General features: G+C 40.6%; 1 protein-coding gene and 1 long non-coding RNA gene across 3 annotated transcripts in view; one reads left to right on the forward strand and one right to left on the reverse strand.

The window, feature by feature from the left end:
* Nucleotides 1-442: 442 nt before the first annotated feature.
* On the reverse strand, nucleotides 443-10,165 carry LOC121667483. Its single transcript, XR_006017077.1, has 2 exons — nucleotides 9,584-10,165; nucleotides 443-9,476 (listed from the first exon to the last, which is right to left on the reverse strand). It is a non-coding gene; the product is annotated as an uncharacterized LOC121667483 (long non-coding RNA).
* Nucleotides 10,166-10,234: 69 nt separating this feature from the next.
* Nucleotides 10,235-27,920, forward strand: part of TRAPPC10 (trafficking protein particle complex subunit 10) — a 38,011-nt gene continuing 20,325 nt past the window's right edge. For both annotated transcript variants that reach the window (XM_042034049.1, XM_042034057.1), the window contains exons 1-8: nucleotides 10,235-10,417; nucleotides 19,691-19,772; nucleotides 20,454-20,589; nucleotides 21,679-21,875; nucleotides 23,192-23,387; nucleotides 24,507-24,618; nucleotides 25,589-25,836; nucleotides 27,630-27,776. In XM_042034049.1, the coding sequence (XP_041889983.1) occupies nucleotides 10,339-10,417; nucleotides 19,691-19,772; nucleotides 20,454-20,589; nucleotides 21,679-21,875; nucleotides 23,192-23,387; nucleotides 24,507-24,618; nucleotides 25,589-25,836; nucleotides 27,630-27,776 (1,197 nt within the window). In that variant the 5' untranslated portion in view covers nucleotides 10,235-10,338. The remainder of the gene's footprint in view (nucleotides 10,418-19,690; nucleotides 19,773-20,453; nucleotides 20,590-21,678; nucleotides 21,876-23,191; nucleotides 23,388-24,506; nucleotides 24,619-25,588; nucleotides 25,837-27,629; nucleotides 27,777-27,920) is intronic.

Raw genomic sequence — 27,920 nt, forward strand, 5'->3', positions numbered from 1 at the left:
GGCCTAGTTGTGACATCCCTTTTTTTTTCACTTCTCCAATGAAGTTACAAGTAGTTAAGTGCAGCGGTTGCTCCATTTATAAGGAAAATCACTAGAAGAAAAAACTAATCAGTTTAGGAACACATAGAAATCTCCTCCCACCTTTGCTGCAATGAAATACAAATTCTACAGGTATTTTCAGGAAAATGCAATTTGTTGTATGCTTCCAATTAGCTCAGAGCTCCTTGTCAAAGGCAGGAGAATGCTACAGTGCCCTTCCCGCCCCCCCAGTCTTTTAATTCAGCTGCAGTAAAGTTATCCAGTCAAGATTAGAGCTGGAAGCTGCATGCATCATTTAGTTGTAGACCTCCACCGTGCAGATCCACTTCAGCATATTTACAGGCTGCTGCTTCCAATAGTCAGACTTTAAAGAAAAAAATTCTGTTATTTAAGAAATTGAATGTTTTCAGTACAGAGCATTTATTGGGGTTATAATGGCATAATCTGTCAGAAGGATGCATTGCTTCCTTTCCCTGCCAGCAGGTAGATTCAGAGCAAGACTCTCTAACTGAGCATGATCAAAGAGTTTACCTGGCAAATCCTGTATTTCTTTTCTGATTAGTTTGATGCTAATGGATCATTAAAGGATGGAGAAGACCTCAAGCTGCTAAGAAATGCTTTTATAAAAAGGATTTTGAATATTCTGCAGCTGTGAGGTGTGGACAAGACACAACCCTGTGCTGCAGACTGGAACTCTGTGTTTTTGGGGAGGGAAACTTGCTCACACCAGGGTTAGCTCCCTGTCAAATGGGAACAAAGAAACCACATCCCCCCAGCACCCCTGGCCCAGAACTCCAGTAAGATTAGAAAGGCAGGCAAGGGAAACCTGAAAACTTGTTATTTCCTGAGAGTGTGCACTCTCTTGCTGGCAGCCACACAAGAAAGCAGCTGGCCTATCTAAATTAAGTACTGCACATAATGGAACATAAATTATTGCTGTTAACTCCAAAGCGATAACGTGGTTAGGGAGAACAAATTGCACGGAAGCAATAGGAGGGGTTTTGCTTACTCCCAAAGGGATCTCTCGGTGGAGTAACCTCTGGAGCTAATGTTAGGTCTGGGAATTTTACAGGCACTAATGAGCATTAGGCACATGACTTCCTTTTCAGTCTGATGGGAGTCAGTATTTAATTCCCTTGGGCTTCTCAGAGATTTCAGCACAGGTTCAGAAGTGTTGCCCAAACCATCAGTACACCCAGATTTTCCTCTCTGGCTGTCCCCCAGACAAGGAGATTTGCTATTCCACCCATCCAGAAGGGTATAGGGCCTTGCACTTGGTGTGCAACCTGTGACAAAACAGTACTCACTCCCACTCAAGATACAAAACATAACCATACAGCACCTTTACAAAAATGAAATATCAGAATTTTGCTATTCCACTTGCAAGAGGAAACCTGTTCCCGTTTTTCAACAGCTCACTGAAGAGGGTTCAGGCTCAGTTTTACTCAGCTTCAGTTTGGTGCTTAGGGCAAGGCTCTCAGTGCCTTCGTGTCTTCAGGCACAGCTGAAAAAACTGACAGGGTGCTAAAAGTAGTGAAGGGCTGTTTGCAGTGCTCATACAGGACTCTGGATCTAAGCAGCATCTTCTGTTTGAAATATTTGCTGCTGTATTATTTGGGGGGCAGTGGTGGTCAGAGCAAGAATTGATGAGATTTCATTGTCCTTTCTTGCCCATCAATGATATATTTTGTTTTACAGCTGTCTCAGTGGCTTTATTGCTAAGATCTAATAGATCCTATTAGAGCCAGGGTCTAATCGGATCAAAGCCTGGAATAGAAACCTGTAGTGGAAATAGCCTGTGTGGCCTGGATGTCCTTGTGATCTCAAACTTACGGTACTGCTGAGTTGCTGGTTGTTCAGCCCTCCTCATTCTCCATGAAATCACATGTACCCTGTCAGTTTAACCCTCTGAGAGGGTCCTGCTGTCATGGCAGGACACACACACATTAAAAAAAAAAAAAAAAAAAAAAAAAAAAAAAAATTCTGAAGGGGAGGATTCTCATCAGAATATTTACTTTTATGCTTATTGTGAATGGCTTTCTGTGCCTCTTCTTCAGACTTCATTATTCTTGTAGTACTTCAATTTTGCCACCCAGGGAGGACCTGCCTAAAATAACTTTGCAAGGGAATCTAATTTCTAATTAATAAGGCATTTTAATTTAACAACTAATAATTTTACATTCTAATTTGTAATTGAGCTTTCCCTTGATGAATACAGAGAAGAGTATTTAAATAATGGTGTAACTCTCTATAAGACTCCCTTCTTCCTTATTCCCATCAGTTTTACATTATCCCTTGAACACATGTGAGCTCTTCCCCAGGGTGGTGTGACAGACAGAGATTAAACAATCATCCTTAGATGATCCTTAGAATAGATCCTTATTGTCTAGAAAATTGAATTAGAAATTTTATGGTCTCATTCTTACCAACTTCAGCACTCTTCAGAAGCTACTCCTAAGCAGAAGGATAAATGAAGTAACAACCCAAAACTACTATGATACGTTTGTAAAAAACATAATTAGTTGGTAAAGGTGTATTTTATTAATGTTTCCTGTAATGTGTTTTTTTAAGTGACCACACATCTATGTTTCTAATAGTGTAGTAAGTAAAAATGAATAGAAATGAATATATTCTGGAGGAAAGGGTTGTCAGTCCCCAGCTGAGAGAGTCCAGGTGCAGACTGCAGGGTACAGCTGATAGAAGAACAGTTAATTACCTTGTGAGCTGGGAGCAGGGAACTTTCTGGCTGTGCACAGATTAAATACATCGTGCTCTCTGCATGACCTCATGGCAGGCCTTGACAGGTTTCCTGTGTCTGGTGATGAAATCACCTTGGTGGTGGTGGTACCAAAGCCCCTGCACTTGAGTTGTGCATGGAAACATCCCATGGCGATGTCCTACCTCCCCCTTTTCCAAAGAACAGCCAGTGTTCAAATGTGTATCTTTCTGTGCTTCTAACTCCTCTCAGGACAGGGTAACTTTCCAGACAAACAACCCCTTTCTTCTAAAGTCGCCAGTCTCAAAAGGAAGTTCAGAACTACCTTGGGGTTTGACTGTCCTGGGACTCTGCCTTGGGCTCTCTGCCACTAGTAGTTGTGGCATAAATGAGAATGAACCTCCTGACACAAAGCCCTCTCCTGAGTGAGGAGAACTGATCTCCATTTGAACACAGTTTGAGCTGATGTTCTCATTAACAGCTACTACAGCTCCATGCTCGGCAGGGCTGCCTAGTAGGGAAAAGGTGGGTGCTCAGGGAGCAGAGGCAGGCGATACAGAGAAGCAGCATCCATGAAACATGGAGAAGAGTGCTGGATGCTCTCAGTTTGGATCTTGCTGTTCAAGACCTGCTAATTAGCCCATGTTCTTCCCTGCTGGCATCTGAAGTGTTTCTGTTTTGCAGCTCGGGCCTATCCTGAAAATAGTCCAGAGCTGCAGGAACTCCTGGGGTTTGAGGGCCTTCTCTGCCTGTTGGCACCTGACCTTGTTTCTGCCCACAGTGGTTGAAAAGTAGTTTGAATTTCAGGGAGCTGTGAAAGGCTCCAAGATCACTGCACTATTGCTAGTTAGTTACTCAGTATGTTTAGGGACTTGGGATATGGATCTAAATGACCTGCTAGGGAGCAAGAAAAGGAGGGAAGTACAGTGGCAGCTCAGCTGCAGATTGAATTCCTCTGGTCTTCAGAATTAGCTTGGAGTAAGGGCTGTCACATCAGCTTTTCCCTCTTCTTTCTTTTATGTGGTTCATGTGGTACAGGGGCAGCAAGAGCAGTTGCTGGCACCATTAGACACGTAACATTAACATCCTGGTAATGATGTTTATACTTTCCTACTCAAAATTTCACACTTTGAACTTGTTCGTCTTTACTGAGGTGGGTTGGTGTGCTTGTAACACACTCAGCACTTGATCTGAGTCCAAGTGTCTTTCTCATGTCTGCAAGGTAGAGCTGCCTCTGATAACTCAAACACGCTGCCTTTTTGTGCCATTCTCCCTGGATGAGTAGGATTTTAGAGAACTATTCAAAGCAAACTGTTTGGGGGAGGAAGAAAGTCTGTCGCAAGGAGTGCTAAAAGAGAGGCACTGCCAGGAAAGGAGGTTTCTTGGAGTCCCAGAAGGCACGGACTGATGTTGAAAAGATAGTGAAGATTATGCTGGACAAATAGCAAGGTACTGATTCTCCCTTCCAGGCCAGGTAGCACCTCCCCCTCCTTGCTCCAGCTGCTCTGCCCTGGCTTGCTGGCCAGTATTTCTGAAGACTCCTTTCTTAAGTATTTTCTGTGATATAATGAGGATTCAAAATAAGCATTTCTATGATTTATCTTTTTCTCTCCCCTTCTTCAGGCTGTTTGCTCTTCCTGACCCTTCTTGAAGGTCTTTGGTCCCACATTTCAACTTTGTCCCTCTGGTTTGACCTGTGGTTGTTTAGGGGTTTCAGAACAGGGACACACACAGCTCTTCCAGTTACTGTCACCTTCTCTGCATTCCCATGTTTTCCTAACTCTGCTGATGGGGGCAGTTCACACAACACAGCCGATCCTGCTGCAGAAACAGACAGAAACCTATGGATGGAATGAAAATGCTCTTGAATAGAGCTTCTGTGGAAATAGGTTTCCCACGCTGGTTTTTTGCTATTAAATACGCTTCAGTCAATGATTCATTACCAACACTATGAAATAAAAAGTCAAAATTCTGATTATTATGTACCACTAATGATTTGTGGATGACATACTAATTCAAAAAGACAAGGTGGCTTTTAAAGTACTCATTTTAAAAAAAGAATTTGCTTGACAATATTATAAAATTATTTTCCCAAATATAAAAATCTTGTCAATTTTCTGCAGGTGGCTGTGAATTCATGAAGTCATTTAATTAAAACCAGAATTCCTTCAGTTAAACTTTCTGTGCTTTTTGGTGCCAGTTTTCTGACTGCTGCCACAGATCAAATAAAAACATAAAACTATACATTTGTTTCTCACGTGACTCCTTGACTAATTCTTCTTCTGGGGTAAAGTTTCCTTCAGTACTTCTATAAAACTTAGAGTAAATAAGTAGATTTTTTAATCCCAAACACTGTATAGAGTGAAGGCCATCTCGGTGGAAGCCCATTCAATGTCCATTTCTCCCCAAATATAACTTGCCAAGTGTATAAAAGGAAAAGGTGAGCAATCCCTACAAGCAGAGATATATCTTTTAACATTATTTCTGGCCTCCAAGGTGGCTGCTGCTTGGAGAATGGCTGGTCTGTGTGTGGGAGGTGGTAAGTGATTTCCTTTGCTTCATTTCTGTCTCTCTCCTGCACCTAATAAACTGTTTTTATCTCAACCTATGTGCATTCCCACTTCTATTTTTCTTCTTTTCTCCCCCTGTCCTGCTGGTGATGGCACAGTGAGTGGTTGTGTGGCTGCTGGCCAGGGTCAACCCACTATATCCAAGAGAAATGCTATAGTGTGGTCAGATATGGAGAATATAAAGATAAGATTTTTCATGGCAAATCTTTATTTGGATTTTATGTGAATTAGAGGATACAAGAAATTAATGATTGTTATTGCTAGCAAATCCTGGGATTCTAGGATCTACCATGATACCCCTAGGCCCTGGTTATCTTACAGACAGTCAGATAAAACTGGAGAGGGGGAATCAAATTGTCCTGTAGACACTGCTGGTTTTATCGTCATCCTGACTGAAACCTAGCATAAGAATTTTACTTTCCTCCTATCAAACCCTTGCCTGGTGATCATTTTCTTTCATCAACACCATTCTTTCTGTTTATCTTTTCTCTCCCTGCCTCCCCAAGATAGGATGGTTATTATAATTTTCAAACTCAGCAAGAACATTTTCAAATGTGGATTTTCCTCTGTAATGGACATTCCATCAAAACATAAGCCAATTAGGGATACACTTTAACTGCTGTCCTTCCATTTTCATGCTGCTTAAATATTTGAAAGAAATGCAACAAGAGTTGTCCCAGTAGGGACCTGAAGACTGACATAATATTTTAGGATTTAATGTTATAACTAAGAGGATTTAATTAACCTTCTTGCTCTTTGGGAGATCTGAGACACAGGATCCAGTTCCTCAGAAAAGCACGGCTGCTTCTCTTGCAGTTACTGAGCTCATTAATCTCTGTGATATGGTTGTTAAGGGTACAGCTATGTTTTGATGAAGTTGAAGTGCTAAATATTTTACAATGCAATTCCTTGTTGCAGAGAACATAATTTAAACAAACCAGTAACAGAAGAGGAGCAAGGGGAAAAAGAAGGAAATGGAAATTCGGAGCAGAAAATGGTGTGGGATACATTGACTTCCTCTGTTTGCCTGACACCTGTGCTACTGGATTTGTGCATATGAAATATGATAGAACAGGACAATGAGAAATTTAACCCTTAGTTTACATTAACTACCACACAATATACACAAACAGCACCTCTGAAACCAGTTTCTTCCTCTGAAACAATTCCCACCTTTCAAGTTTGACTTCATTCCTCCTCTAGGAGGGAGAGTTCCCAAAAGCCACAGAAACTGCCCATGAAACTAGCCTAACCCAAACCCAGCCATGTAGTACTGATGGGACTGCCTGGTGGCAGTGGTTATTGGGTGTATAAATCTCTAAGTCATCAATAAGAAAAAACATCACAGAAGAACAATGGTGCAAAATTTTGATGGGAGAAAATTTTAAATTCTGTATGATATCTTATAAATCCTATTGCGGAGAGAAGCTGTGAACTGAGGGGGAAGTGACATGGCTGCACGATCAGAGTGCACAGACAAAGTGAAAGCTGAACAGACATCAGCTACTGCTAATGAAACAGTTAATGAAGTGCAGTTAAACAAAGTGAGTATGATGTGCAGAGTCTGGGTGTTGAAATACAGTGAGTTTATGTGCCTTGTTTTGGGGGGGAGAGAGAGTCTATTTTTCTGAGGTTGTTTGTTTTTCCTGCTAGTGTGTTGTCATCCACCAGAGCCCTGTTCCTGTAAACACCCACGCCAGGGTGTCGATGGTGTGCGCTATGGCCCTGCTCCAGCAGCACACCTCTGCTCTGTGCAGAAGCCAAGCTGTGGAGTAGGGATGAAAAGAAAGGCTGGCGTGTCCTTCTGTCCACACCAACCTGAAATCCAAGGGAAAATGAGATGCAAGGACTTGGAAACCAGGAAACACCTCCTGGTTTAGTAATATATATGCAGTGTTTCCATCCAGTCATACAGATGCCTCCTAGATTAATCTGCTCCTTTATACTGTGCCTCAAAGTCAAGATCCATCCCAGAGGTGACCTTACTTGGGCACTAAGCCTGTGGCTGGAATAGAAATGATAATGCTGGTACATAAAAGCCTGGTTTTAATGGCTCTGCCTGGCCATAAACTACCTCAAATTCAGCTCCTCCTCTCTTACTGACTACTCATTCAAAGTACAGGTATAATTGTGCCCTGCTAATGTGGCAACAGAAAAGTGTCAGGCACCTGATACTCAGCAGTCTGAAACGGTGGAGAGAATTTGCTTGGCTAAAGAGACCAATTGGTAGGCAAGAATTAAATTTTATCTTGCCAAGCATGTAAGGTTGGAAAATTGGAGTGAACTGTAGCACCATGATGGCCTGGTGTCTGTAATGATTATGTTTTGTGAATACAAAATTAATATTCACTTAAGACCTGTAACGATTTCTAGTAGATACAGAGAGTATTTCAGCTGGTGTAGAAGCAGGAGGAAAAGCAAAATTCTAGTTGCCCTTCAAGTGGTCTCTTTTTCCCTTTCCCACATTTTTGCCAGAAGGAAAATTTCATCCATTCATTTCAAAATGCAAGGTAAAACCAGAAGATTTCCAAATGCTTGGATTTTTTCTCTGTATAGTTTGCTATAAAAGATCTGCTTTTTCCATCAGAAACCAGTCAATTTCACTTCCCTGTCAAACTGAATTTCAAATATTTTTGGCAATTAAACACCTGAGACACAATGAAAAGTTGTTTTCATTAGTTTTCTTGCCTATATTAAAGAGTCTGTCTTGTTTTTTGGGGGGGAGAAGATGGTTTAGGAATAAACCACAAATGGCGATTATTTGGTTCACTTGCTATCAAAAATAGCAAGCAGGGCTAGGACAGGGCTTTTGTTTTGGTTGGTTGGTTTGGGTTGGTTTTTTTTTTAATGTTTGTTTTTAACAGAAACAGCTACACTGCAACCATAAAAATGAGAGGAAATTGAATATTTATCCAATTCTATAGCGATTAAAATGTTAATCCCAATGAACTATTGGCCTTAGCTCTAATCACTGAGAAAAGGGGATAAGGACATTTGACTTGGGTTTGCCTGTTTCCCTACCTCTGCTGCTTAGGACTGTGCAGGACCATTTAACAGATGCCCAAAATGAGTTACTTTGGAGCTTACCGGGAGGAATTTCTAATTTTTTTCTAAGTGCATACAGAGTGCTTTTTCTTTTCTGTTTCTGTAAATCCTTTTAGCCACACACTTATCACCTGTACTGTAAAACATTGTTTAAGTGTTGACATTTTAAAAATAAAATTGTACCATATGTCTTGACTCTCACAGCACTAAAAAATCTTCATGTCCAGCTGCTCACCTGAACCTGAAAATCAGATAAACATTTTATTGTGCTATATAAGATTCTTAAAGTTTGACTGTGCCAAGGGAACAAGTCTTGTTACAACCAAGGTGACAGCGAATTTCTGTGCAAATGTTTGTGAAAATATTCAAAGAATAGGAAACAACCAATAATCCCCACAGTAAAATAGCAGTGATAGAACTGGGAGTATTCAGCAGTATTAAGGGACGAAACATGTTACAAAAGGATGCTGTAATTATTTTTGAATCAACATTATAAGTCTAGAAAATAGGGTTAAGGTTTTACTGAGAGAAAATTCTAAACGAATTGACTTCTGTAAATATTTGAACACCCAAACCACCTGAGCACAATGTCACTGTACAATAAAGAGTTATGATTAATTCCCAGATTATTTATAGTCCTACCTGAGGTTACATTTGGTTTTACACACGTATGCAGTGTTTTCCATTTTTTACCACTTATGGTAGGCTACTTTCAATATGCTCTTCTAGATCTTATTCAATTGAATTGAGACAGTAAGTGCAAACCCTCTAAGTTTAGGATTCTTGATTCGGAAGAAACTGCAATGACGAAGGTGAACAGTAGATTTATTTAAAAGAAAGGAATAGCATCTCAGTCTAAAGTAAAACAAGGGTTTAATACCACTAATTAGACCCAACAGAAGTGTAATAGGGTGTTATTATCTTTATGCATTTAAAACCCTAGATTATAAACCATTAAACTTCAAGGACCATATATTTGAGGCCAGTGGAAAATATGATCCCCAATGCACTCACCCCCGCTGAACTAGCCAGGAACAGCCATGGCACTGACACATCGGGCAGCTGGCCACGAAGTCCACCAAAGCCTCACAGAAGTCCTGCAACGACTTTAAATAAGATTCATTTTAATAAAGAGCATCTCTCTTATGAGGAGAGACTGCGGGAGCAGGGCCTGTTTAGTCTAGAGAAGGCTGAGAGGGGACGTCATCCGTACATATAAATATCTCCCAGGCGGGTGTCAGAGGATGGTGCCAGACTCTTCAGTGGTGCCCAGCGACAGGACAAGGAGCAATGGCCACAAACTAAAACACAACAAGCTTCACCTCTACAAAAGGAGTAACTTCTTTCCATTGAGGGTGGCAGAGCTCTGAACAGCTGTCCGGGGACGGCGTGGAGTCTCCCTCTCTGGAGACATTCCAGACCCACCTGGACGCGTTCCTGTGTCACCTGCTCTGGGTGACCTTGCCTGGGCAGGGGGATGGACTGGGTGATCTCCAGAGGTCACTCCAGCCCCGACTATTCCGCGATTCACCCCGTTCACGCCAGCTGTCAGCGATCGGGGGGTCTGACCCTCAGGCGCCTCGGGCCCTCCCTCAGGGGCAGCCCCGCCCCGGGTCCCCGAGGCTGCCGGGGGGCGCAGGCCGGGAACCCCCCGCCCTTTCCCGGGCCGCGCTTCCCTTTCATTCCCCGCCGCATTCCCCCTTTTCCGGGTTCCCCGGCGGCGGCGCTCCCCGGAAGCGGTAATGCCTGCCCGGTGATCCAGGAAGCGGATGAGCCTCTCCCGCCCGCCTTCCCCTCCGGAGCGGCGCTGCGGGGACGCGGGGAAGGGGGTGGGGGGAGGCGGGGGGGGGGGGCGGCAGCGGCAGCACCATCCCCGGCCCGGCCCGGCCCGGCCCGTCCCAGCCCCCCGGCGTTGTTTCCATGGCGCCGGGCGGGCGGGGGAGCCGGGGCTGACGACCCCGCCCGCTCATGGACCCCGCCGATGAGGAGGAGGGCAGGGAGAAGCCCCCCGTGATCTACACCATGGAGAACAAGCCCATCGTGACCTGTGAGTGCCGCCGCCGCCGCTGTCGGGGCCGGGGGTCCGGCCGGTGCCCCCTGCGGGCCCGGCGGGAGGCAGGAGGGGGTGGCTGGTTTTGGGGGGCTCCCGCAGCTCTGGGTGGGGACACGGCGCCTGCAAAAGGGATCTGATGGTGGGGTTTGCCTCTTCACTGCGTCCCCCCTCCCCCCCCCCCCCTTTCTAATGGTAGTGGGCAAACTTGCGGTTATTTCTGTAGTAAATAACAAGCCGAATGTCGTGCTCGGGGGTGTTTAGGGGAAGAGGGTAAAATATGATAATAAATCGTGAACCCCAAACTTCTTGCCAGCGAGCTTTGTGTGGCTTTGCTGGTGCTAAGAGAAGTTGAGAGTAGACATCCTCTGCGGCGATCCCACTGATGCATTCCCACTGACATTATAATTTAATCTTTAGCTGTTGTGCTTTGGTTCCATCTCTGAGACAGTTTAATTAACAAACAGCATCTCGTGGTTCCAGCGATGAATTAGTTTTTTCAGGTGTCAGAGACAGGCAACTGGTCCTGATGTAAAATGTGAGCCCCCCTGCTCCTACAGGTATAGAGGGGAGCACTCAAAGTTCTTTTAAAAACAAGCACGTGGACTAGGCTGGGCATTAGGGAGCATTTCTTTTACCAGAGGGGATCAAACACTGGAAGAGGCTCCCTAGAGAGGTGTCTAAGTCTGTCCCTAGTCTGTCAGTGTCTAAGAGAAATTTGGACAGTGCCCTTAACGTGCTGTAACTTTTGCTCAGCCCTGAAGTAGTCAGGCAGCTGTACCAGATGATCCTGGTAGGTTCCTTCCACATGGAAACGTCTTTGCTCTTCTACCTACATCCGTAATGCTTTTTTTATTAGAAGGTGGATGAGATGAGCATAAAGAATTTTTCTTTTTCTTTTTTAACAAAAGGTAGCCAGTGACTGTTCTTAGTCAGAAGTATCTCTACTGATGATGTAACAAAATACATATTTGCACTTCATCACCAGAACAATGGGAATGTTTTATGTGCCTGTGAAATAGAAACTTGTTTCACAGTTGTGTGTTGTCTTATTAAGGAGTAAGCATTTATTGGTGCTTAAAGTCTTAGACTTTACTTAGAAAAAGTATCCAACTGTAACCTTGTAGCTGTATAATTGTGGAACTCTGTGTGTGTATATTTTCTCCAGACTATTTTATAAATGTGCTTTTTTCTGTCTTAAACTTTTTTCCTTTTTTTGAATGCAGTTCATAAGCTGAAGTTAACAGGATCTGTACTGAATCTTCTCTACTCACCTATTTCAAGAATTTTGCAATCCATTTCACTTCAGATTTAAAATCAGAAAAATGTACATATCAGAAGCATCTGGAGGATATAGTTTGCTGTTGTTATTCTACTGTTCAGGCTGTGGGGGCTTGTTTTTTAGTTTTTTTGGCTTTATGTGTATTCAGAGTTGGAGAGTCTCCATGTGTATGGTGGGGGGACTTGGTGGTGCAGGTCAGTCTTCACTGTTCCTTTATGATTTGAATAAGCAACATTTTACTCTGTTGAAGTACACACAGTTTTACCTCAGGCTTGGGATTTTTGTTAATAGGTGCTGAAAAGAACTCTGGTCTCTTTGTACAAGGAAATTTTCAAAATTCCAGACATGAAATTTAACCAGATTTCAATCAAGCCCAGTTGTCTGATATTGAAAATAATATTAATTTTATGTGGTGGGTGAGCATACATACTGAGCATACCCCCATCCAGTATGGCAGCAGCAGACTTACAAATGAGATAAGAGGTGAGCGTTATGTATCATTTGTATGCCTCGCTCCTGGACTGAGGGAATCATTTCTAGTGCTCTGGACAAGCACAACAGTAGGATCTTCACTGGTATGGACTAGAGTGGTTTGGTCTGAGACAGCCTAATTCAGGAATTAAGGTTAATTCAGCAGAAGTGCCCAGACATTACCTCTCTAGTGAATGTGGTAATGCTGACTTGCTACATTTTAAACCCAAAACATTTGATTTCAGTGGGGAATGCATTTTACTGTAACTGCTTTAGTTTCCTTTTTTCTCTGTTCAGAGGAGTGGAGTACTTCGAGACTAGTATTGGAAAAAAGTGCATTCAACAATGATGACTTACTTGAAGGAAAGCTCCTCTAAGCATTATGTTGCCAGAGATTTATGGAGAGGTGAGGCTTGTCTTTCCAGGGAAAGGATTGACTTGGTATGGGTTTGTTGCAAGACATGTTAAAAGCCATGGTATTAGAAACTGCCCAACAAACACATTTTATCTTTTGTCTGTGGCTCCAGTTTCAGGCAGTTGGAGTTTCCTGAGATAAGTGTCCCAGTCAGGAGGTGCATGTGGGGGAAAAACAGACCTTTGAGGGGATGGCTGGGTTCTGATTATATGAAGGAAGAGTGCAGGCTAACTGAGGGTGCTTTTCAGAACATAAGTATTCCCTTTTGATACAAGATTTAGATTAAACTCCCTCAGGTAAACTTTTGCATCATGAAATACTCCTGTTAACTCTTAGGGTTTGTTCTTAAAAACAGAACTGAAGAGGGAGTTTTGTTCATAGTGAAACTTCTTTTGAACACTGGGCATACCACAGTTGTTTTGTAAATAAATGTTTTTACCTACTTGAAATAAATTTGACAGAACTCTGAAAGGAATGCTTCTTTGGTAAAGAGGGTTACGCTTTCAAATCTATGAGTTAGTCTGTATTAGCAGTAGTTATTTGCTATATTGGCACAACCCTGAATTCAGCACCCTATGTACAGGCTTTGGCCTATGGAATAAAAAAGTGTCTTGGACATGTGAGGCCAATTGCAAATGCAGTTTTTGTCAGTACTTTTTTCATGTTAGTGCTGTAACTTGGTCATTTTGCCCTCAGAAGCTGTGCATAGGTGAATTAGCCTTGTTTTTACTGTGTTTGTATTACTGGATACATCCCATCGTTTTCATAAAGAGTTTTTAGATTCATAGAATTCAGCAAGGCATGACAAACTTCTGGAGACTTTCTCTAGGCATACAGACAACCGTATTTTCTAAATGTGGAAAAAGTAGTTTATTCGCAGAGAGTTGCTGTTCCTTTATGCTTTTTCCCTTTTCTCAGTATTGCAGCATCCCTGAGTATTAAATCATTCTTGTCAGGTGGGACTGAGTGCCATGATGACTCAATTCCCAATTAATTTGAGCCATATTTTTTACCCTATCAGTCTTACTAGATTGCAAAGCCACTGGGGAGTTTCACTGTCCAGGTGTGGTTCTGCTCGCTTTGGCACATTACTTTGCAAACTCTCAGCTCAAGTTTGTAGCAATTTATCTGCATTGCCAGACCTGGTAAGCTTACAAAGTGTTTTGAGTCATCTTCTAGCTTTCTCACTGCTGTAGAGGTATTATTTTTAGCATCATTAATTTTTTTGTTTTATTTGCAGAGGCAAGTCGAGTGTTTGCATCGAACATCTTGAACTTGGGTGGTTTCTGTACAATGTTGACTTGACAAAATCTCTAAACCAGTGCAGATTGCTTTCGTAGGAAACCCAAACAATGTTGTTTCCTTCTCAGGAATCCTATTTGAAACTTTGAGAGTCTTTGGAGCTTCAATATAATGTTGTTGCACATATATATCAGCCAAAGAACTCATCCTTATGTAGCTGATTTGCACTGAAATTATTAGCTCTGTCTATCCATATGAAGAGGAGGCTGAAGACTGAAGGCAATTCTGCTAAATGAAGTAATTAATAGGTTTTTCAGAGCTTTCCTAACAAGCTGTTCTTTTGTAATTATCTTCATGCAGTTGTGGAATATTCCATTATCAGCTTGTAGTATCTGTTTATGTTGTCTGCTGTCTGTATTGTGTGTTTGCATGTTTGCTCTCGCTGTCAATATCTCTCTTAGCACAATGGACTTTATATATAATCTTTGGAGAGAATGGGGTGCATCACTTTTATCTGGTCCATGTTCAGAATGTGCTGTGATACAGCAAGAGGAAAACCGTGAGCAAAAGCTTTGTAGGCCCAAGAATAGAAAATGTTTATTACAGCAGGAACAGAAAGGTTAATAAAATAAAGGGTATGGAGAGAAAGGGAAGAATTTTACATCTTTTTGTGGTGAAAATAAATACTTGCAGTTGAGAATATTGTTCTGGGACTAGAGGAGCTTCATTCGAAAGTTCTTCTGTTGCTAGTAGATATATGTAATAAAAAATGTGCCAGCAAGAAGTGGGATGTAGCCCAAGTGATTAGAATGATTTGCTGCTAGTGAGACTGTTTAACAACTATATCCTATAAAGGCATTTTCCCTGTTCTCAACCAGAACTCCTCCCTGCATTGTAAGTCATCACTATTGTGTAGCTGATATTTTATTCTGTGCTTTAATATTTGACTACATATGTCATGAGAAGAAGTGGCATATTCTTGTTAGTGTTAACCTGTTTTATAGGTTTAGAAGTGCAGCAGTAAAGTTTTGCTAAAAAGATTTTCTTGTAGTGAATCAGCTAAGGTTTTTACATAGCAATTTAGCTGTGTTGTGTTTTGGTTTTTAGACCTCTTTTGAATATGAATTTGGGTTGGGACAGAGGAGAACCTTTAAAACATGTAAATATAAGAACCTCCCCAGCCTTCCAAAACTTCAGGTAGATCCACTTCTAACAGGCTAGTGATTTAAGAAAAAAGATTCATAGTAGAACTTTGTACTAGTGGAAGAATAAGTGGGGTCAGAAGGGTTAGCTGTGAGTGATACTTGGGGATAAAAACCAAACAAAACTAGCCGAAGTGTAGTCTTGGCCCTGCATTCTATTAAAGGTATTCAAAGCCTTTTATCTCAGTTGACTAGGCTTGTCACTGGTATCAAAAGAAAATATTTGTCTTTAGTCATCTGGCCTCAGGAGTTTTTGTTTTACGCTGCTTGTGTAGTTAGTGGGTTAGGATAATTTCCTCTAGAGGAAAAAAAAATCACAGTGGTATATTTAGATACTATAGTGACAAAGCCTCTAAGCATCTAAGAAGTTTGGAAACTGTTAGGAAAAAAATAGATTATTGGGGATTTTGGTGGTTTTAAGCAGGCAGGAACCTAAAAAATGTCAATATTTTATGGTTCTTTGGTATTAGACAGCTGCTACAAAGAGTACATGTTCCCCTTGGAAGTCCTGCTTAGGTGGTCATTTTGGTTTTCATTGTTCCTGTACAAATTTAGAGTAGAAAAAGTGTCCTGGATAGGGAAGGGAGGAAGGCTGCACTGGTTTGATGTACCAAAATGTCAGGAAGAAAGACAAGGAGGAAAGAATCACAGAATTGTTTGGATTGGAAAAGATTTTAAAGATCATCCAGTTCCAACCCCCTGCCATGGGCAGGGACACCTTCCACTATCCCAGGTTGCTCTGAGCCCCATCCAACCTGACCTTGAACACTTTCAGGGATGGGGCAGCCACAGCTTCTCTGGGCACCCTGTGCCAGGGCCTCCCCACCCTCGCAGTAAAGAATTTCTTCCTGATCTCTAAATCTGCCCTCTTTCAGCTTAAAGCCGTTGCCCCTTGTCCTACAGGCCCTTGTACAAAGTCCCTCTCCAGCTCTCTTGGAGCCCCTTTAGGTACTGGAAGGGGCTCTAAGGTCTCTCTCCTCCAGACTGAACAATCCCCTCTCTCAGCCTCTCTCCATAGCAGAGGTGCCCCAGCACCCTGAGCATCTTCGTGTCCATCTTCTGGTCCCACTCCAGCTGGTTGATCTCATCCTCGTGTTGGGGATCCCAGGGCTGCATGCAGCTCTGCAGGTGGGGTCTCACCTGAGTGGGGCAGAGGGGCAGAATCCCCCTCCCCTGCTGCCCATGCTGCTTTGGATGCAGCCCAGGACACATTTGGCTTTCTGGGCTACCAGTGCACGTGGCCTGGCCATGTTGAGCTTCTCCTCACCCAATACCCCCAATTCCTTCTCCTTGGGGCTGCTCTCGATCCATTCTCCACCCACAGCAGGTGAAGTGTTTCGATAAGTGGCAAAGGCCCTACCTTTTGAACTTTGTAATGTGGAAAGAAAGGAAACAGGTGCTTTGTTCGTCTCTTTCTCCTGGGGTATTTCTTTTTAACATGTATCACTTGAACATTACTGCTTTTAGTTGTTGTGTGTTACCACTTCATGTACGGAAGCACCCCGTACTTGGTGTGGTATCACTGAAAGAATTGCTGTGTTCTTTCTGTATTTGACATCCAGATGGGGAGTAGATCACTTCCGACATACACTATTTAAAAGCTGAGGTAGGTGCTCCAGTGGTTATCAGAGTCTAATATTACTCCCTAGTTATCATCTCTGTGGGATATTTAGGTCTTACTTCCCTGATGGTTCTGAAAGATGAAAACCCTTCTCTAGAAGGGTTCTTGGTTTTAGTTTTGATAGGATTCCAGAATTACTTTTTTTTCCCATATATGCACATCCTTCCTTGTCCGTTTCAGGTGTGTTTGATAATCATTCACACTCTGACCCCACTACTGACAGCCACAGAATGGTACTGACAGCCATAGAATGGTTTGGGTTGGGTCTTAGTGTTGAGACCAATCCACTGAAATGAATTTGCTGTGATACAGTTGAGTCATCATCTTTTTTTTTTTTTTTTTCTTTTTCCAAAACACCTCAAACAAAACAACCTCCTCACCAACTCGCAAAAAATGGCAAAAAATCCTACAACAAAATCTTTGAAGCAATTCTCAATTTGTGTAGACTTTTTGGGCTTGCTCTGTGTTTCAGTTCCAGGGTTACTTGGGGTTTTGGAATGTTTCCTTCTAAATTCATAGAATTCAGTCAGATTCAAGCAAGAACTCCTGTAGTGGTGTGGTTTCTATTTTCCTTAATTTCTTCTTTATTTTGGAAAGTAGATTGTGGCTACACCAACTCTTAAGGCATCAGAGGTATATATAGAGAAGAGAATGAGACTTCTGCCATGCTTGAGGTCTCTTGAGTCATAGGAATCTTACTCAACAGCACTCCAGAAATAGTGATCTTTTGGGACTTTCAGTTCTGTTATTTGTGCAGGTTGCGCTCTTGTCTATTTGCTGTGAGGTGCTCCCCTCCCTCCCTGCAGCCCAGTAGCACCCAGTTCACAATTTATTGTGCATCTTGCCAGTCTGACAGCCCTTACAATTCCTTGCTACTTACTGGTCTCACTGTTGGTTCTGTGTCAGTGCTGTGCTGTTGTTGCCTGCTGATAACTTCACTTTTAGTGCTCTTGGCTTGATCAGCTCAAACATGCTGATTACAGTAGAGTACAGTAGATGAGCAGAACATGAAATGTTGGAGCCCGTTGGGTGTTGGAAATACGTGGTAGCAGCTTTGGTCTGTGTTCAAAGACAGCCAATGTATTTTACATTGAAGGTCTGTTCTCACTTTTCTTCTAATCCTAGAGGGCTGTGTTGCCTTGATCATAAAACACATTCTTAATGTGTATTTGATATGCCCTCAAAACCAATGCAGGAGGAAAAGCTGACTGGTTTTAAAATGAATATACCTGTTTTAAGCTGATAATGTGATGTGGCTGTCTGGAATAACAGGGTGCTTACACATTATCCTTTAGTTCCTCTGTATTCAGTAGTAGTCCTTTTTACTTAAGATGTTGAATTCTGGAATTTTTTTGTGGCATACATTGAATTTTTAGGTGCAGTACAGAAAAAGTACTTTGTTATGCTCCAGAGATAAAATATGTGGCTTGTTCTTTCCAGCAGACTTCAAGCTCACACACTCTCATTTTGATGTGGTCATCGTGCTGCTGCTAAGTCACTGAGCCATGTTTCACTCTCTGTTGGCAGTAATGAGTTGCAAATCAATAGACTGTACTCTGCTCTGCCCACAGAGGTGTAACTTGGTATAAAACAGCATTAACAATATGACTAACACTTGTTTCAGTACTCATTCTGGACATCTGTTTGTAGTCTTAAATAGCATTTAGTAAGGTACACTTAATTCAGACAGGATGAAGGTGAAGGATCAAGCATAAAGATCACAATTTCTGGAGAAATAGGGCTAAAGCACTAACTGGTTTTGTTTTGTTTTTTAGCTATTCTATGAAATTGCATTGTTACATAATAGCTAATGTGGTCAGACATCAGAAGAGCTGTTTTTGCTTGTTCTTGCACTTACTCAGACTTTTAAACTTTAATTTTTTAATATATTTTATTGTATGGTGATAGTATTGTGCTAGTGCTGGTAATAAAAATACTATATGTGAGAAAATTGATGTATAATAATATATGTAGGAATAATAATATATATGAGAAAATTGGGGAAAGGTGAGTGGACTAGAAAAGGATTTCTAAGATAAACTAAAGAATGCTAAAGTAATGTGGAGGCAGTTGTGTATGCTGTGTGCCTGGACCTGAGATTGGGGGGTGGGAGGGAGAAGAAAGGATGTCAGGTACTTCAGCTGCAGCTTCCAGTTCCACAGGAAGGTGAAAAGAAGATCTTCCTGTTCTGGTGTGCTGTACAGAGGCAGATGATTGTGGAAAGGAAAACTACCAGGAAATAGCAGAATTGCCTGTATGGCTGTTAAAATCTTAATTAATGTCTTGTCTTCATCGTATCCTCCTTGTACCTAAAGGAAAACAACAGAATTTAAAAATTGTTGCTGAAAGGCTACTAATAATACTTTTTTTTTCCATGTGGTGGATACTACATTTTGTTCTGACTTGTATAGAAGTAGTTACTCCAGTGGTGTTATATTTAATGTAGTTTGGGACCTGCACTGTGTTAACAGACCTCATGTTTCTGAAGTCCTCAAGAACAGCGTGGAGGTCAGGGAAGTGTTTCATATTGGCAACAGCCCCAGCATAATGAGGAGGGAGGGATCATATCTAGTAAAGGACAGAACATGTGCTAAACCCAATTTTCTCAGCATAGGCCCAGCTACAGAAGGATAGGAACCACTCTCTACCCAGTCTTCTGGTTTGGGAAGTCTAAATTCTGGACTATTTTTAAATATACTTTTTGTTTTTTAACCAATGACTCCAGCTAAGGAGCTGCTTGTTTAGTTTTTGAAGTTGGACCAGCGTTATGATACTCTCTTTGATATATGGATTATGTAGCTCTGTGGAAAATCATAATAGGAAGTTTGTAACAGTGTATGCATTATGTGCCTGGTTAAAAGTGTTGTATTAGGTCTCAAGAGTGATTAAAAAAAATCTAGTTCAGTGCTGGACTCCAGTTTCCACATAGCAGACAAAATTAAGTGCTCTTAATAACAGCAAACCAGTAGTAGAATAGCATATTAATATATATTCTATAATTTACACATGCTAATATATTAATGCCTTTTGCTTTTAGGTGCTGGAGATCAGAATTTATTTACTTCCTTGTATCCTACACTTTCTCAGCAGCTTCCTAGAGAACCCATGGAATGGAGGAGGTAAACTTATATTTTATTCTGTGATACTGTTTCAATGTCTGGTTTTTTGACTTGGGTAAATATGTATTTGTTGTGTTCTGAGAAGCTCTTACCATAAATTGAGTTGAACAGAGCAACTGACTCGAAGAAATTGGAGAAATTATATAATCAAAGTGAGTGTTGTGCACTTCAGGATGATCTTTTCTACCCTTCAACTTTGCCTAAAGAAAAAATGATAGTAATGCTGTGTTTCTCTACTTGATTTTGTGGTTTGTGGGTCTGTCCTGGTGTGCTTTGATGTACTTTGGCAGCTGTGCTCTGAAAGTGATATGCTTTCTTCTCAATGAGAATATAGGTAGAACTCACAGGGAATTAGATGTACTTCCCTTCAGAAAGTTTGGTATGGCACTGTTTTGTGATTGGAAAAAATATTTGGGGAATTCTCTTATTTGGTATTTTCTACTTGTCCTAGAGATACAGAAAATCTTTTACTGAAACCTGAAGAGCTTCTAGCTTCTGTTCTTCAAAAAGGAGCCTGTATCTCATTTCAAACAATACCAGACTTTAGTTAACCTTACACAAACTGCAGTAGGTGTAGTTTGTGAGTTTCCAGAGCCAGAGTATTTCAGTTTATTCCTCTTCCCCACAACATATGTTCATTTTTCTATTCTGTCCACTAATTTAACTTTTTAAACTTTGTAGGTCTTACGGCCGTGCTCCGAAGATGATTCACCTGGAATCCAACTTTGTTCAGTTTAAAGAGGAGCTACTACCCAAAGAGGGGAATAAGGCCCTTTTGACTTTTCCCTTTCTTCATATTTATTGGACAGAATGTTGTGTAAGTACTAGGAAAAACTCAAAAATTAAATTGTTCCCATAAGCATGAAAAAGAAATGAAAGTAACGGCACAATCAGAAAGTCAAACCAATTAAGTCTGGGTTGCATAAGCATGCATACCTGATATATTGCAGGAAACAAAACTTAGCTTGAGCACTTCTTGCCATAAGCAGTATCTGTTTGCAATGTTACTTGATACTAAGAGGACAGGTGTTTGAATAACCTGTTTTCAGTACTTTGTCACAAAACCCCCCAGGATCTTACAGTGTTACTGCACGGGCACAGTGCACTTTCTTCGTAGCACAGAAATGTGACCAGGGTAGTTCAGTTATGATCTGTTGGTGCACTGAAATCTAAAGATACGTATTTTTTCTTTAGTTCCATCTTCTGTGTGTGTCAGGTACCAGTGGATGTCAGCAATTTAACTGGGCAAGATTTGGAATGTCTTAATCCTGTTTATCTCCAGTTCACTGCCTTTTGGTTTGCCTCTGTTGTGAATTAATTATCCCCTTGAAGGACACAGGCGACATCTGATCTGCGACCAGTCAAAAAGAATCCAGAACAGCCTTAAGAATTACCTGAATTTATCTGTATAACCCCAACCCAGAAGCAAAAAAATGGCAAACAATGCTTCTGCTTTTTTTGGAAATTATTTTTATGAGAAAGCTTTTAAACAGGTTGGGATTTGAGCAGTGCAGAAGCTACAAATATCACACTTCTGTTACTGTTTGAGAATAAAACAGTTCAGCTTTGTACTTTCAAACATGTTTTTGTTGTAAAGCTTCAGAATGTTTAAAATAAAGAGTTTAAATTATGTTTAATAATCTTAATTTCAGTCATTTAAAGAATAATAATGTACCAACTACTATATTGACTGTTAACTAAAATACTGGAAATTAATTAAATTCAAAGACCAGAACTTTACTATGCTTTACCTCATTTGATTTCTTTCACTGACTGAACTTACTGTTACTAATTTTATTTGATAGGCTTTTCTGTTTGCCTTCTTTTGGAACAAAACTTGCCTTTTGAAATTGTTCAGAATGTCTGTTGTCTGTTTGATTTGATGATTCACCACTTCTCATCCCAGGACACGGAAGTGTACAAAACCACAGTCAAGGATGACATCACCAAGTGGCAGAATGTTCTCAAAGCTCACAGCTCAATGGACTGGCTGATTGTGGTGGTTGAGAGTGATGCCAAGAAAAAGAACAAAACCAATATCCTTCCCCGAACCTCTATAGTAGATAAAATAAGGAATGACTTCTGTAACAAGCAAAGTGACAGGTGAGCAATCCTGGGCTTGCAAACATTTTAATCTTTTGACCAGTGTGCTGATTTATAAACTCAGCTCCATATGCAAGATATTCCTTGCTCATTTAAAGACTTCCCTTGATGTCCAGCATTCAGACTGATGGCACTGTAAGATCTGTGCTTTGAAGGAGGCTGGCACAAAGAATAAAGGGAGAAGTTTATTTTCAGTTCTTCTTGGGTTCATGGTGGCTTTGAAATGTGTTTCAAATAGATTTCAAGTATCTCCTCCTGGCCAAGAGAGGTTTAAGGGGAACAGTGTGATGATAATTAGTTTTTATACCTTCAGAGTTTTTTATTTGCTTAGGTGCTTGCAGAAATGTTACCAGAGTTACAGGTGGTAGGAGTGAGGTGAGTAGGGAATGTGAAGCCACTAGGCTTATTTTTTGCCATTGTACTTTCTGCTGTTCACTCAATCACCTTTCCACTCTGAGAAAATTGACATAAGGCCAGTTTCTTCAGATATTTTTATTCTAAGGAAATAGTAATGAATATATGAAACTGTTTTTGCTTTCATGACAACCAACAAAATAGGGTTTTCTAACCAGAAATAATGTTTTACTTGGATGAGAGATTTTCCTGTCTTTAGAGATATCATTAGTTTTTTGGATGTTAATAAATTGTGATAGAAAAACTGAGGAGAGAAGATGCTCTGAAAAAGTTGATTTATTTGTGAATTAATGGGATTTATTTTCTGAGAAAAGCAGAGGAAGTTTTAGCACACAGGATGTGTGAAAGCAAATTGAGATACTGCAAGAATCTATTATGGATGATTATTCCAAGTGAATTAGGAAGGGCTGACTCTATGTGATCTAGTAGCTCCTGATTTGTATTTTGTATAATCCTTACCAGGAGTAGCTATATTTGCTGTTCTGCTGATTTGTATTGCTAGGCAGACTTTTCTAAGATAGCTACAGCATTACTTATATTTAAGTAGTTAGAATAATATATGCTTTATTTGCTTAAAAAGAAAAATAAAAGCTTTGGCATACTCATTCTGGGTAAAACACTTAACTCTTCTTGTAAACTGTATCACATGAAAAAGTTTTAAAAAAGCTACCAAGCCCCAGTCAAAAAAAAAAAAACCAACCCAAAGCCCCAACATAGCTGCCTCCAAACAAACAAACAAACATAACCCTCAACCTTATTTTTTTTTCCTCTGATTAATGTGGAATGAAAAACTAAATGCTGTTCACTCTGAATTTGTCAGGTATGCACAGTATTCAACTGGGCATTTATATGTGAGTTATGTGTTTTCCTCCTCAAATATGATTTTATCAATCTCTTTACAGATGTGTGGTACTTTCTGACCCTTTGAAAGACTCTTCCCGTTCTCAGGAATCTTGGAATGCCTTCCTGACTAAACTCAGGACATTGCTTCTCATGTCCTTTACCAAAAACTTAGGCAAGTTTGAAGATGACATGAGAACTCTGAGAGAGAAAAGGACAGAGCCAGGGTGGAGCTTCTGCGAGTATTTCATGGTCCAGGTAAGAGTCTCTTGATACTGAAGAAAATACTTGAGTCCTTGTTTTAAAAATGGTGCTTTTTTTTTTGTTGTGGTTGAGTTTCTGATACTTTTAATGTTCTGATCATTCTTTGAGGGCTGGGGCAGGAATTATGTAGACTGGTTTAAAAGCAGCATTTTTGGATCCTGTTTGCAGCAGGTTTGGGTTACCTAGTAATTCAGTTAATGCAATAATACAGTTTGCTGCTGTTAAAAAAGCAGAATCTCTTCAGGCTTGTCTAAGTTTTATGAACCTCAATTGAAGCAAATGAATTGCATCTAAAAAGTTTTAGTAGTTGATCTTGAATTTGGGGTAATGTCCCATTACTGTGCCTGTTCAAACACACTCAAACTCAAAATTGGTACTTAATGTGAATGCTGCTGTTTCCTTTTTCAGATTATTATGAGTATTTATGGAGATGATGTTTAGAAAAATGTCTGTTTTGAAGTAATTCATATAGAGAGTGCCTTGAATTCTATTTTTTAAATAGTTATCATTTTGTTTTAGCTGGTTTAGAGAAAAGCGAGAACCTTGTATCCTTGTTGGATAAAATTAAAGGTCTTCATTCCTTTGGAATTTTCTGGTCCCTGTACAGTGCTGATCTCCACTCCACCACATCCTCATGTCTCCTTTGACTGCATGTGCTACCTTTTGCATAGGATAGGTCTAATTTTGAGACTATTTCTACTTACCAGTTTGGCTTTGTGTACAAAAACCCCTTTTATGATACACTGCAATTGATGCCTTCATGGTGTAAACTGAGGGGAAAACATTAGTACTATTATGGGAGATGAGTCTTCAGCATTTATTTATTTATTTATTTGAATTAAAACTTTTAATAGATCTATGAGCAATATCTTGTAGTGAATCAGGATCTGGATACACATCAGAATTTACTGGCAGAGCTATATGACTTAATCTCCTTTCGTGAACCTCCCTGAGTTAGGAAGAAATCTGCTCCAATGGCAGGTTTTTCCATATGTGTGAAATGAACATTAGAAAAAGTAGTTCCTGGAGCTCTGTGGATGGATGGGGACACGTTATAATACCAGTGTGAATAATGTCAGTAACATACTCCCTGTATTGCTTGTGTGCCAAAAGGAAGAGCTGGCCTTTGTCTTTGAGATGCTGCAGCAGTTTGAGGATGCACTGGTGCAGTATGATGAACTGGATGCCTTGTTCTCTCAGTACGTTGTCAACTTCGGGGCTGGTGGTAAGTGTCTGAAAATGTGAAATTAATGTTGAGTGTATGAACTCCTTCACTGTGCTGAGCAGCCCTGTGCTTTGGGCAGTCACAGTGAGGCTGCACTATGCAGTTTGTGCTCGTTTTATGCTGTGTGCAACCTCAAGTGTTGTTTCTGCTCTCTGAGTCTTAGAAGCAATTTTTAATGAAAACCTGTGTTTTGCTCTAATGGGATGATTGTTACAACCAGAGCCCTGAACTACGAAATTACACAAGTGTTGATCTGACTGAGATGCAGCTGCTGTTTTTACAGCTCACTGCTAGGTTTTTCACTAAAGAGCTTCCTGGAAAAGTGCATTCAGTGTTGCCTCAAATTACACGAGATGTTTGGTAATCACTGCAAAACTTAATAGAAGTAGGTGCTTAATCTGCACTACAGAAGATTTAACTTCATTTTTGAGAAAAACTACTGTGCTAGAAGTATCAAATAGCTTTAAACTGTTTGAATGAGCTAAAGCACATGATGTTATATAACAGCTTCAATCAGGTAGGTTTTATGAATCTGGTGAAAATGTAGTGCAGGAGTAATTGCAGTGAATAGATTTGTGCTGACTGAACCCAATGCAATACCTGAAGTGGGGGCACATCCATTCGTGATGGCTGAGTAAGAAATACTTAAGCAGATAAAGTTTGGTTTTTTTTGAACTTCAGGTAGGCTTAATAGCTAAGAAATAAAGAACAAACTGATTGCCAAACAATTGCACATACAATTAAGACAAAATGCCCATGGTAATACAGTGTTGTGGAATTCAGTTATCTTACCTCACTGTGGAAGTTCTGGTGGTGTTTTGTTTTGCTTTTTGAAGTTAAGACATGAAGTCATTTATCCATGTGATAAACTTGGGAAGGACTAAGGCAGCTCACAGCCTCTGGAGGGAGGATGAAGATGCTTTCCTAGAAAGCAGTGGTTGATTCTTGGATATTAACTTCGTTTACTTAGATGGTGCAAACTGGCTGACGTTTTTTTGCCAGCCAGTGAGGAGCTGGAATGGTTTAATTCTGCGGAAACCAATAGACATGGAGAAGAGAGAGCTCATTCAGAACCAAGAGGCAACACTGCTGGACCTGCGCAGTTACCTGTTCTCTCGTCAGTGCACCTTGTTAATCTTCCTGCAGAGGCCATGGGAGGTTTCCCAGAGAGCACTGGAGCTTCTTCACAACTGTGTGCAAGAACTCAAGCTACTGGAAGTGAGTCAGTGTCATCTATTCCATTATGTGAATGATTTTATCCAGTGATGATCTAACAAGATGTTTCAAGTTTAGCTGTCGGTGACCAGCGTTCAGTAAGCAGTGGCTGGGAGTTACCAAAATGATGCTGTAATAACAATTGGGCTGCAGTTGATTGTGTCATCATGAGGATGTCTTTGGCAAGAAATTTGGAGCCATCACATCTGAGAACCAAATCTGTTTAGTTAAAGTATTTTAGTCTTCACCTGAAAAGTTAACTTTTCTAAATTGGTAGTCATTTGTCTGTTTCTTTCATGGATTTATTACCAATCTGTTGAACTGTAGTTCCCATAATTTATAGCAGTGTTGTATCAAAGGAAATAAGGGAGAGTGGTTATTATGCTGTTATGCAGGCTAATCCTCTGTAACAAAAAGAAGAGATTATTTCTGAATATAATTTTGTGACTTGCTCATGTCCTGACCCCATGGGTGCTCTGCTGGTTTTATCTGTGCCATTATAACAGCAGCTGCTACCTTTTGCCTGTCTGACATCGTGGTACTAAGTTCCATCTGCATTTAAAAACTGCAGATCTGCTTCAGATGCTTTGCTGACACCTTCATGTGTTCTAAAACTAATGTGTAATTCCCACAGATAGTATGACTTGTGTGTGCATTTTGTGGTGTGTTGCCTTTTTTTTTTTTTTTGATTTCCAAAATGCAGACTTCTAGATCTCTGGAGGTACTTCCTACAGTTCCCCTTTTGCTGCACTCCAGGTCTGCCCTGTGCCCCCAATGTTTGGAGCTTTCCTCTGCACTGTCTCTTATTTCTGCTGTTCCTGTCTTGCTGTGGTGATCCAAACTGAATGCAGTGTTCTGAGAGACAGTGACACTTCATTGTGCACAGCATGTACTTATCCCTGTTGTGATCCTTTTCCTAATGCAGGCAAACCTCTTAACGTGGCTTGACACCACTGAACACACAGCAGAAATCCCAACTACTCTGTTCTTAGGGTCTTTGTATTCCTGAAAATTCTTTCAGAATTCAGATCTTTATTATTTCTTCAAGTGCATTGTGCTCATACTTTGAACTTTCATATCCCATTAGTCACCTAGTTTATTATGGGGTTTAGAACTTTGATAGTCTTTCTAAAAAGAATATTTTTTTCATTGGTAATTAACAGGATTTTGAGATGCCATTATTGTGTCTATATTCCATATCTTTAGTTACGTTCATCTTTATCTTAATTCTTGAAAATATTCTCGTATCAGACTCTCTTGTCTTTATCTTTCTCTTTTTCTATGTGTTTCTTTGTTTATTTGTTTTTCATCTCCATTTTTTAATTAGTTGTCCATGACAGATGTCTTATCCTTTGATGAATAAGCTTATTTTTGTGAAGGAATCTTAGAGACTAATCTGTTTTATCCAGGTTTTTAACACTTACTGTATTTTTAATTTCAGTCTCAGTTAGAACCGATGTCTCCTTTGGAAAGTAGTAGTCTACTTACAGAAATTTTTCCTAACTCTGTTTTCCTTAAGCTGAGTTTTCAGACTTGGAATTTTTCCAAGACCTATTAGTCTTCCTTTCCTTCTCTTGCATCTTGATGAATGTATCAAATCTAGTTAATATGTTTCATGAACTAATATATATAAATTATTCAGGAGGCAGCAAGAGTCGGGCTGTGCTTTGTGTACTCATAGAGTAAGCTCTTCCAAGAGGTTCTGCTGTGTTGTATCAAGAAAAGTACTTTTGCTGAAGTATTTTCTCATCTGACTATGCTTTATTTCCCAGTTAATTTTATCTGTTCACCTCCAGGTCTCAGTTCCTCTTGGAGCTTTGGATTGCTGGGTGTTTTTGAGTTGCTTGGAAGTCTTACAGAGAATAGAAGGCTGCTGTGATAGGGCTCAAATAGATGCAAATGTTTCCCACACAGTTGGCCTGTGGAGCTATGCCACTGAGAAGGTGAGTGAATGATGTGTTGGGGTGGTGGTATTACAGTGTTGAAGTAGAAAATTTGTTTCCCTGGAACAGATTTTGTCCTTTTTGTTGTGGAATTTAATACTGGGTTCTGTACATTGTCTTGAGTCTAGTCTAGGTGAGACATCC

Source organism: Corvus kubaryi, unplaced genomic scaffold (assembly GCF_017639235.1).
Source record: "Corvus kubaryi isolate FWS band 111438036 unplaced genomic scaffold, C.kubaryi_AGA036_p1.0 133, whole genome shotgun sequence".
NCBI classification, from domain to species: Eukaryota; Metazoa; Chordata; class Aves; order Passeriformes; family Corvidae; genus Corvus; species Corvus kubaryi.